At 39.6% G+C, this 11,819-nt stretch overlaps 1 protein-coding gene across 17 annotated transcripts; it reads left to right on the forward strand.

Annotated features, from left to right (window-relative positions):
* The first annotated feature begins 1,728 nt into the window (after positions 1-1,728).
* Positions 1,729-10,922, forward strand: LOC109759867 (uncharacterized). 17 transcript variants are annotated; one of them, XR_012184165.1, is made up of 14 exons: positions 1,729-2,016; positions 2,311-2,406; positions 2,593-2,642; positions 2,811-2,885; positions 2,988-3,074; positions 4,167-4,304; positions 4,442-4,483; positions 4,710-4,827; positions 5,613-5,965; positions 6,334-6,561; positions 7,571-7,777; positions 8,735-8,862; positions 9,327-9,511; positions 10,584-10,922. XR_012184165.1 is itself a non-coding variant. In XM_073499872.1 (13 exons), the coding sequence occupies exons 4-8, from the start codon at positions 2,850-2,852 to the stop codon at positions 4,755-4,757; spliced, it is 351 nt and encodes a 116-aa protein (XP_073355973.1). In that variant the 5' UTR covers positions 1,729-2,016; positions 2,311-2,406; positions 2,593-2,642; positions 2,811-2,849; the 3' UTR covers positions 4,758-4,827; positions 5,613-5,965; positions 6,334-6,561; positions 7,571-7,828; positions 8,735-8,862; positions 9,327-9,693. The 17 variants fall into 17 exon arrangements, 3 of the variants coding, with proteins under 3 accessions (XP_073355973.1, XP_073355972.1, XP_073355974.1); XR_012184168.1 differs by having other exon boundaries at positions 9,327-9,440; positions 10,584-10,791; XR_012184167.1 differs by lacking the exon at positions 10,584-10,922 and adding an exon at positions 7,007-7,278 and having other exon boundaries at positions 9,327-9,693.
* Positions 10,923-11,819: the final 897 nt, after the last annotated feature.

Here is an 11,819-nt window from a genome sequence, read left to right on the forward strand (position 1 = left end):
GCAGTGAAGATGGAGTCGGAGCGGAGTACCGTCTGGTTTCCTGATGTGTTTACACTCTAAAACAACCGGAGTCCACTCATGCTGCAATCCAGCCAAAATTAAGTTAGAATGGATGTATTACTAGTGATGAAACGTCGTCAAAGAGCAAATTACGCAATTCCGTCACCCAGCTTGCCGCAAGCAAATACGAACCGTTTAGTAAAAACAGAACTAATCGGGCCCAAAATAGATCATTCGCTCAATTGATCAAGTGGGAAGTCCTAAGGAGGAAAAAAAACCAACATTAAGGTGAACAACATATCAAAACATGCATGTGGGTTCGCAGCCGTGCGTCCGCGCGTGGACCAGAACGAAAGAAAAAAGGTTAAGAGAGGGACGAGAGATGCATGATAACCTGGTCGGAGTGGGCATCGGCCGGCGGAAAGGAGTTGGCCATGCGATACGGCAAACACGGCGGCGGAAGATTCCCTCTGTGGGATCGGATGGAGCGATCGTTCTATGTAGCCGGTCGGGCCGTTCCTATATAAAGGCCGGCCGGGCCGTTCCTATATAAAGGCCGGCCGGGCCGTGGGGCATAACGTTTCAGGTAGGAATCCGTGTCCGAATTCCGTGGGCGTTTGCTGCTTTTCTAATTACGGAAATGATTTCTGGCGCGGCGAACGTTCGCCCTGGGGCAGACTCCAGCGGCGGATGCCAAATTTTCAGGAGTCGTTCACTGTAACGCTGTAACGCGCTTTTCCTCCGTGGATGTTCTTACTACTCGGGCTGAAGCGGTGTTTTTTTTTAATACAGACAGACGCAAGCGCTCATATACATGCGCATACACTCATCCTACGAACGCACACACGCACATCCTATCCCTATGAGAACCTCCGAAAGACTGAGCCAGCATATCATCTTGAAATTTACGAAGTCACCGTAGGCACCTCGTCGTCGACGGAAACATCTCCTCCCACTGAATGCGCATCGCCGGAATCCTGAAATAAATTCAGGAATAAATGCGAGCACCAGGATTTAAACTCTGATGGGCTGGGGATACCATAGTCCCTCTAACCAACCAACCACAGGTCGATTCGCGGGCTGAAGCGGTGTTTGTGAAAACTTTGTGATAATCCCCTATATTTAGTCGAAGCTAAGTTTTTCTAAATTTGATTTTTTATTTGAAAATTCAGCATACAAATCCCCCAAAAAATATTTGTAAGAACAAAAATCCCTATTTGTTTTGCCACGTGCCAATACAAAAGCCAAAAATTGCCATGTTATAGAGAGCAAAATTTTAAAACTTACAATGTTTTTCAGAGGAGATCTTTTTTTCTTAACTTGCCATGTGCAATTTCATTTTAGGTAGCATGGCAATTTTATTTTCTTAGACCATGGCATTTTGTCAATTGGTCCATGACAATTTTTATTAATTACACCATTGTTGTTTCTGTAGGTACCATGGCAATTTCATTATTTAGACCATAGTACTTTTCTGTAGGTAGCATGTCATTATTATCTCTACTTCTAATTTCTCAGTTGGTAGTCTCCGTTTCGGGTTTATTTTCGTCCCACCATTTTCGTCCGGTTTTTTTCGTCCTCCCTCCCACCTCCATCTTCACCTCCAAGTAACGATCCCCAACAAAAACCACGTTAGAGGGAGCCGATACCTCCAGGTGTCTTCTCGCACGCGAGAGAATCGAACGTCAAAAAACATTACGAAAAAAACCAACGAAAAAAAGTCGACGACTTGCACGCACGGGCGAGCGAGCGAGGCCTCCCCCTCGATCCCCAACCAGGTCACAGATCCCTTCGCCCCTGCCCTCGCACTCGCATCAAGCCGCCGCCTCCAGAGCGTCCTCGATCCTTGCGCTACCTCCCTTCTCCGCCGGCGATCTCTTTGCAAACACTGATCCGCTTCATGGCCGCCACCGCTCCTTCTCGTCTATACAGCGACTGTCGGTCTCCACCACCAACGCCATATCAGTTCCTCATCGTTCTGGAGCGGCGACACGCAGGTGATGGCGACCTATGTAGGTAAACGCCTCCTCTCATCCCTCTCCCTAGGATGCCCTGCCCTCTCCTTTCTCCGTCTGCCATTCATGGTAGCGGGGGATCCGGGAAACGGGGGCCGATGGTGGAAGGGAATGGGGACCAGTGGCAGCGGGGAATGAGATCTGGAAGTATTTATTAACAGATGGTGGTGTTCTCAGATATTTGTTATTCAAGTTTCTTCGTGTGTTGTGCACCTAAAACCATGTGCTATTCATGTTAATTGCATTATATCTTCCTTTCCTCTGTATTTAACACATTATTTGCCCCTAACTGAAGGCACCCATAATTCGTGGAAGAGAACCCACAGCAACTGCAGAAGAAAAGAAGTTGGGATCTGAGAGATCTGGAGAGCTTAGTGCAAAAGTAAATCAGGCAAGCCCTTTTCCTCTGAAGAAGGTTGTCTGCACTCTTCACTACATAATTTTTTACAACTGTATTCTCCACATTTATGTTATAATAATCTCCTCCAGAATTGTTTGGGTGCATTTTCTTCCAATTTTATGGGCTCTAGCTTAATTACCTTTTGAATTCTTCTGATGGCTTCTCAATGATATTCAGTTATATTGAGACGAACGAATGCCCTGCTGTCCAATCACTTGCCACCAAAGGTATGTCCTGTCCGGTGTATATTTGGCCAGATATGTTCATCGTACATTCAGAAAACACAAAAAGAATTGTGTACCTGCTATCCATTTTGTCTTTTATAGTGATTCTTCCTTCTTTTTACATTGTATAATTGTGCCTCATCTACATTAATTAACCCTGCTTATGTATAGATTGTTGAAGTAGTGTGCCGCAAGCTGACTCCCTTACAGATGACACTGTACAACCACTTCACACACTCCAAAAATGTAAGGAAATTCTGTACCGTTCTGAGTTTCAAGCAATATTCAGTAGGCACATGTAAGGTAGTCGGAGTTATATTTACAGGAGTCTGTGGTTGACCCTGTCAGGTTAAGCGCTTGATATCTGAAGAAGCAAAGAGTACTAAAGTTTTGGCATATATTACTGCCTTTAAGAAATTATGCAACCATCCGAAGGTAATTAATTCCAGTTTAATGTTTCGCCCCACGATATATCTCTTTCAGTGAAAGTAATTTCGACAGTAGGATCAGAGTTTATTACAATCTTTTTTTAATTAGTTAATGTCCGCACCTTGCTAAACCCCAACACATTGAGCTGTCTCGTCTGGCTCCGCCGCTGCACTTGGTCGATGTCCTCACCTGGCATCATGATGAGGTGGTGGCCGGTGGGTGGCGTGAGGAGCGGCAACAGACTCATTTATCTTGTTTACCAGTGTCTACATATTCTGTTAGGAAAAAACATCATCTAAGATGCAAGTTTTGATGAAAGGAGCTGTATTTTTTTCTTTTATATTTTTGCTGGAAAGAAGGAGCTCTAACTTAAAGAGCATGTCAACATAGCTACTTCCAAATACTTTGAATGCATGCTTCAGCGAAGTCATCTCATAGATGAAGCAGCCTGAAAATTGCAGATTTTTAGCCAAGAGAACAAGCGAGCCAGACATGCAACTGAATGTTAGATAGGAATGCTTGCCTAGCAAACATATGTCTGACTTGGAGCCATACGGACTATCAGCAATAAGTTCAGGGCACATGTAACTGGGAGTTCCTACAACCTTCAGAAGAGACACGATTTATCAAATCATACGCAAATTAGAAAGAGAAACACCTACCTAGGGGTTGAGCAAGAATAACTTACTGACACAGCTAAATCATGAGAAGTCAATACTTTAGGTCTTTATCCAACCCAAAAAGTCCACGTTTTAAGCTATTTCTCCCCAAACTCAAGCAAGCCTCTAAATTAGAATGGAGAAGTTGCATAGGCAACAAACTTTTAGATACGTTGCATGCTTTAGGTAATCAATCTGCATGTTTAATTTTTCTGTGCTTTTCTTTTGCTTCACCTTTTCTTACTATCTTACCTTTTAAGTGATTAGGTCGAAGTGACTTCACTAGGAATTAGATGTGGATTATATATATGTGGAACTTCTTGCTACTACTGCCGGGCTTGCTAAAAGAAACAAATTCAGTATTGTTGTTCTCATGGAACATGCAAAGAGCTCTGTTGGCATGTATATTTTTTGATCTATCCGTTTAATTTGTTTCCAGAACTTATTATGCCCACGACCACTGCCATGGACTTTGTGGCCGGCCTGCTTATCCTTGATGTGGCTACAATGCGCGAACCAGTGTTCGACTTTGAACGCCGACATGGACGGCGGCCTCAAGTGCTACACCATCTTCTTGGTATGCAGACCAGCACCACTGGGGGCTTAGCCAAGTTGTTTTTTTACCTATTTAACTACTAAGCGCTAGATATTGTCAACAGATAAATTTGGATGGGTAGGATTTTACTAATTTTTATTGATGATGCTTTGTTTCAGGATATGTGGAGAGGCTTTTTGCACTGCAGTTCAAGACAAACTGTAGATTACATGGCTAAAGAAAATTACTTACAATTAATAAATCATGTTCTTGCCAAATTATTAAGTGTTCAAGCATGCCTACTATGATCCCGTGCTTCCTCTTTGTGTATGGCTTGCTGTGAAAACACTAAACATAACATGTGCTTGATTAATTCAGTATACTACTTATCTTAAGAAGGTTAGGGTCAACGAGGAAGCACATAACTATGTTTGATGCATTCTTCAGGTTGAGGGTCTGATAATGGACTTAACACAACTGCTGGAGAGAGATTAAAATATTGAATATGGTAGCAGAGGAGGAAGCTGAAGTTGGTAGATTAATAGAGCGAGAGTTCCAGACCCAGGTAAGTTCATAATTGAGTTGTGTGTAAGACCAGTGCTACATGGTTCCACTTTGCGTCTCTGTAATTATTTAGCTGAAGGTGTGCATGAGAATTAGCTATTTATTATTGTGTACTTTTAACTTTAGAAACATTGAAGTTGTCCCTTTTTTATCAATAACTTCATGTGGAAAAGTATTCTTTTCAAGGGAATCATGGTTAAGAATTTGTATTAGAGGTTGGCAGTGATACTATAGTAAGTTTGCATTTTATACCAGCTAGCAGGACTTCATAGAAATTTGTTAGAGGAATTGCAACAACCTTGACCAAATATTATTTTTCTTATTCCTTTCTGGTTTTAGACAAAAACAATAGAGAATCTCAATCCTTCTACTGTCGCAGTACTTGAAGTAGAGCAACCGCTGCCTCAAACTTCAAAGAAGATGGGCATGAATGGCTGTTTTGGTTGCAGGTTACTCCAAGAACAAGTGCATTATATTTCTGTGTATCCAGTAGCTTATGCAGCCCATAATTACTTTACCAACAGATTCATGATTGGGAGAAGTAGCTAAAGGTTAGAATTGCAGCATCTGAGCGAAAGGTCATAAGTTTTGATTGTGTGCCCATTTTTGTGCACATGGGTAAAAGATCCTTGGACATTTTTATTTTTTTAGATCTCTGGAGCACCTTGAGGTAGCAATCTAGCCTACAATGTCACATTTTGTATGACCACTGCTCAAGAGAATTATTTTTTGAATATTTTACTAACATTCTCGTGAACCTGCACCTGAAAGTTTTAATTTTTGCAGCAAGCGATGCAGAGAAACAAGACAAATAACTATGAAGTAGTAGATCATAGAAAGGACTGGTGTCAATTGATCAGTCATAGTCAAAGAATGATATGGAAATTAAACTAAGCACGACATGTCGGAATAATAGCAGAACCAGAGCAAGAGAAAAAAGTTGATTAGCAGGTCGACAGTGATGCCTGCTAAGAGAGAATCCACACGTCCATCCTTTGCCACTGCTGAAGCCCCACATCCTCGATCTTGACACGCTTGCCTGCCATCCTGGCCAACATCCTCGCTATGGCCCCCAAGCCACGCAACCACCTCGCCAGCTGTTGCTAGAGCCGAGCGCGTTGGCAGACTCCGCACCCAAGGTAATACTTTCAGTCACGCTTATGAACAAGTTTTTTTTCTACCAAAACATAGGTTTCATTTCTGGGCAGCATGTTCCTCCCCAGGCATCACCAATGTGCAACATTGAGCCAAAGGGTGGGGTTGCTAGCTCCCTTGCGGTTAATTTTCATTCGATTTTCCTGAGACATTACATATGTACATAATTGTAACCCGGCCTAAGCTTCCTAGAAATACATGTCTCTCTAGGAAGTTTGGATATGTTCTAACTCTTCTCAGTTAGGATTAACTGGATATGTTCTAACTCTTCACAACGAGAGTATATATTCATCTTGGAAATTTGTCAGTGATGTAACGTTTTGTGTACAAGCTGATTCATCTTTTTGGTCAGGTTTTTAGTTGATGAAGGACGAAGTCCGCACCAAGAAGACCATTCTGATGGATTCAAGAGAATCAGAAGTGAAGAATCAAGTTACAATAAATATGTCGATTACAAATATGCCTACAGATACACAAGTGGTTTTTAGATATCTTTGCTTGATTTGGAGCTGCTCAAAGAAAAAGGATGGCCACATATATATGGTAGTTACTTCCATGTCACAAAGGTGCTCTTCAGTAGGTACTACATAATCACATTGAAGTTCATCACAACATTCACATTCTTAGTGTTGTTATCATATCATATATCATATATCTCTTCAGTGTTTGATCACAATTTAGATAATTGATCTGATGTTGCTCATCTTTCAGTAGACATATTTTAAAATTTATGTTTAGTACTAGAATTCTGTTTTCAATTCAGTTTCACATCATCGTGTCACTATAAATTTCAACATGGTATCCTTGCTCGTTTAGACTAGACAACTTTATGAAAATGCGGCATCGGCATCAGTATGCTGCCATTGATCGTATTGCCAAGCTTTTTTGTACATCATCTGACACAACATCATATAGTCAATATGATGCCCTATGCACACTGCCCATTAACTGAATTACTAGAATGTTCACTGTTTTCTTCCATGTGTATCCCTTGGGGTGTGGTTCTTATGAACACTTATTTGCAGGTTTATGGATTCCTTCTAGAGTTTGAGAAATTTTAATGAGAATTTGTTTGACAGAAACGCGAGGAGGGGCCATTAGGACAAATTTTTACGTATAAGAGATCTTGGGCAGACTGGAACCTATGGACCAAAACTGGGGCAAGAGTTCAGTAGCTTTGCTATTGTTGTTCTGGAACTCTTTATGTCGTGAAATAGCTAGGGAAATTGCATTGGTGCACTTTGTATAATTTGGGGTCCTCAGATCGAGACAATATTGTAAGAAAACGCGCCTTAAGGTTTGCATCGTTTGTATTAAGGTTGTTCCTTATTTCAAACGAACATGCTTTAGAGGTGTTTTTACAGATGTGCTCCTGCTTCCATCTACTGATCAAATGACTTTCTATTTCATTGTTTTCTGCCAATATATTATTCAGGAGTAATGAGTGATAAGAATAAGATAAGCCAGTCGTGAGTGTGAAGTGGCAAGATAGTTTGTAAATTCAGAATCTTCATTGCAAGTACACGAACTGATGTTTTTTGCCCACACATTGCTCAATGATAATTTATACCATGTCTTTAATTTACTAGATGAACTGCACACCTGAACGCATCACTAATGGAAAGATTCAGCATCTTGGTCGGCTGCTTGTGGTGGGGCTTGTGGCTGGTGGTTGCGGCAGTGGCAGAGCAGTGTCCGAGAGCGCGGCGCAAGTAGTGGCCCCTGCTATGTGGGCTGATGGGAGCACACCATCCAAGCAGCACTTCCAAGTATGACAATGTCCGCTCTACACCAAGGTACGTGGGCACTCGTGCAAAGATCTAACATCTTCACCGACTAGGACTAAGGTATGTGTTTTCTTCTGCCCGTGTGATGTGGTGATAATTTGTTATGCATATGTTTGTAGATGTTAGTCAGTATTTGGGAGATATGAGGTAGTTTTCTAGATAAGAAATAGAACAAGAACGAGAAGGAGCTTTAGTTGGGCCATGTCATTGTGAACTTGCAGCACAGAATTTTATAGGAGGTGGTTGTCATAAAATTAGGTGCTTAAGATCTGCGGAACTATAACAAATTTAGTTTCTGGGTCTAACTATTTTAATAATTTCTTGCATGAATAGATGGGCCAAGCCGAGCAGGCCATCACCAACCTATTCGTGCTTTGGTTTATTTTATTTGAGTATTTGTGTTCTTAATCTTTGTTTTCACTGGTGTGTGCTCTGTCCTCTCAGGCTAGATTTGAATTTGTTGTCATAGAAAAAAAATGCCTTTAATAGTAGAGGTGATCCAGCTATGTATGCAAGACTATGCAAGATCCTCGATGAGGATTGTTTTTTCTGAATCACTTATCCCTGAGCAGCATCTGCATCCTTCTGCCTTAGCCTGATCAATTCTTCCCACTATGCAGTTTTGTTTTTTAATTGCCAACATATTCGAATGGAGGTGTCTCCTTGTCAAGCATGCATCCGTTGAAATTGGGTGTTAACCAATTTTTCGAGGATTGCATCAATGTTTCTTCCTACGATGTTTATCTTTTCGGTCTTTTAGCTAATGACAATGTGTGACAGTGCCCAGTTGTGTATATTCTTGGACCTTTTACATTCAATATTAACAATTCAAAAGTTAACATGGATCTAGCCATCTAGGTGAACTTCCAGATAATGCTATCAATTTTCTAGCAAACTTGAAAGCCTTTGATACTTTTGCTTGTACTTGATATCTTCAAGAGACTCACATATATGAGTGTTGTGCAGTTTAGCTCTCCATATGGTGCCCATTTTTTTACGGGTAAGGCAAGAGCTCTTCCAATTCATTAAAGTTGAGGGGAAACTGTAAAGAAGGCATAAAAAGAAGAAGGAAAAGCGCCACAAAATAAATGGAGGTATGGTTGTTTTTGCTAGAAAAAACCCATAGTTTTTTGCTAGAGAAAACAAATTGATGTGCATGCACTGATTACATTTGCTTCATGGCCAATATGTTTATGCTACTGTTAAAATTGTGTTTTTTATTGTTTATTTTGTGTTATAAACATATTTTAAAAAGTATTTGGCTGTTGGTTTTCTGTGTTATCTTTATTGTAGTAATAGTTTGAACATTCAAATGAAAATCTGGGATATTACAACGATGATAATACAGCTTTGGTAAAGATAGCCTCTATTGATTATAAAATGCATGATGAGTGTTTTTCCTAATAACCATGGTATGTGAGGTTGATTTAATATTCACATATATGCTGAAATTTTGACACCGAAGAACCAGCAATCGAGTTATATGAAATTTCTTGCAAGAGCTACCATTCTTTTTAGTACTGACTAATCCCATGGGTACCAATGGTGAAATATTCAGGTCTAAATACTGGATGAGATTTTCATTGCTGGCATTCTTCATGAACCTGTCAAGGAGAACATTTCAATACTAATTGTTGCAAAGGTGTTCTCACCACCGGCTAGCAAGAAGAGAGTATGATTTTTCAGTGCTCACTGTTGTAAGCTTGATTCACAAGGAGCTTCTCAATGTTGTACATGTAGTTTGTGAGTAACAGAAATAAAACCTATTTCTTCATTCTTGTCTTGTACCTCCGTTTCAACTCCCCCAAACCAGTAGAGTTCAGTTACGTGTTTCAATATTAGGAAGTCATCATCTTCTAAAACAAATTTTGTTACCTACTCAAACATATTTTATTCCTGTGTTTCTAAGAAATTTTGTATAAAAACATGTGTACAATAGAACCTGTACAACCTGCATTGGAGCATGCTCATTTGCTCTGTCCATTTCTTCTAAAGAGTCCAGATTCCTACACATTCATAAATACGATTTAGTGTGCTCTAATACATTACCGGAATCAGATGATATATTTTCTGTGCGAATTCGTTGACACAGTTCCTTACAAAAGTTGTATCTTCGAAAAGGACAAACAACTCTATGTAATCCTATCATCCATTCTCATTTTGAGCCAAGTATACCCATTATCTTTTTCCTTCTAGCAAGGTACCATAGACATGTTATGAAATTCTCCTTTGCCTTCCAGGTGAACCAAATAGGCATCTTTTTAACAAATGGAGGGAATTCGTTTGTCAATAAAAATAAATTTTTCACAGGAGATGTTGTCTTATTTCTTCAAGTATAAGCAAATGAACATTGTGATGAAGCTAACAACTTTCTATCCTTATTCCTCTTATTCATTGTGTGTTATCCCGATTTATACATGTAACAATGATGAATGATGATGAACTTAGACTTAGTGTAAGCAGAGCCAATCTGTTTCGTTGAACAAACCAGCTCTCTATCCTTATTTCTCCTAAAAGCTTTCAGACGATACTCACACCATATGATTCCTTGAAACATAGTAGTATTTTTCACATCTATTACAATCCAAGGTTTTTTTAGTTAATATTATTCTTTATATTTGTAAGTAGTATAAAGTTGCCCCAAAACTGGTAATATGATTTTGGATGATATATTATGATGCTGACAAGGAGGTTATTGGTGCTGAATAAAATAGCAGTATGAAATAACCTTGCAAATATTTGTTGGCTTTTAGTTTGAGCCTTTCAACTCAACTGAAATTTTTATTTGTATAGTCTTTTACCTCTGGTTTTTCAGGTTATTTGGAATGATGGTAGGTATTAATGAAGTAGTTCACGTTGGACTGGCTCAAAGTGGAGAAACATGATTGTATTATTAAGCATTTAAGCTCCTAGCAATTTAGAACCTCGATATCTTGGGGCTGCCTTGCATTATTTCAGAGAGCTGTATTTTTTCGGACATTTTATATTGCCACACAATGAGAGTTGAAAGTTCTGGTCTGGCATGATGTGCTGTCAGGACACGTCCCCACTTATGTTCTAGGTTTGGGGGCTTGCAGATTTGTTTAAAGGGAACACAGTACTCCATGTGTTTGTCTTTAATTAATGGATAATAACAATACACATGCTTTCGTGAGATGATCGAATCTTAAGCATAAATAATAAAGGCATTCAAGTGTTATTATCATTTGTAATGAAGTGCACAATAAAGAGTTCAATGTTTCAATTTTTTTATCAAAATATATTGCAAGTGAAGTGGTTTTTAATTATTATTTTTTGTTATTGGCTATTTTTTCAATCCATGTTAAAGTTGACATGCCCGTGGCAACGCATGGGCAGTCTACTAGTTATTATTAACATGGCATGTTTGTTATTAAGAGGGTGACAATTTTATCATTATGAGGATGGCATCTTACATACTCAAGAAGTTGGTCCCAATTTTTTCAACATGCAAAGTGTTCACCTCAACGTCTCACCAAGAAATGCATTTAAGTCTTCTCTCTCACTAAGCTAAGCAAAAAATCTGCCACATAAGCAAGTCATGCATTTAACTTATAAATAATTATTATTTTTGCATTAGTCTATGCATGCACTGCCACGTCATATATTCATGTTAGTGTGATCCCCACTACTCTATTTATCTTGACATGCACACATGCCAACTCAGCTATCATGTCATATCAACAAGCATGCAATTAAACTATCAAATTTCTCTGCTCGACCGTGATGCCATGTCATCACTTATGTTTTCATTTTTCTTTCTTTGCTTCGATTTACTCCATTATCTTCTCCATGCAGAAAGAAGCAGCAGAAACGGTTGACTATTCACATCCCCACTATCTCATTGATAATTCAACTTCTCAATCCCTCATAACATGTCCTTCTCTTTCTTCTAATAAATAGCGACGACCTCATCACTTGACGAGGATTCATATTTTTTTTCGTTCCCTTGCTCGATCTCTTCTGCAGAACCCAGATCAACGTGGGTACTATACGACTGTACATACCTAGAGTTCCATAGGATGACGTTGGT

This window comes from Aegilops tauschii, chromosome 5 (assembly GCF_002575655.3).
Source record: "Aegilops tauschii subsp. strangulata cultivar AL8/78 chromosome 5, Aet v6.0, whole genome shotgun sequence".
NCBI classification, from domain to species: Eukaryota; Viridiplantae; Streptophyta; class Magnoliopsida; order Poales; family Poaceae; genus Aegilops; species Aegilops tauschii.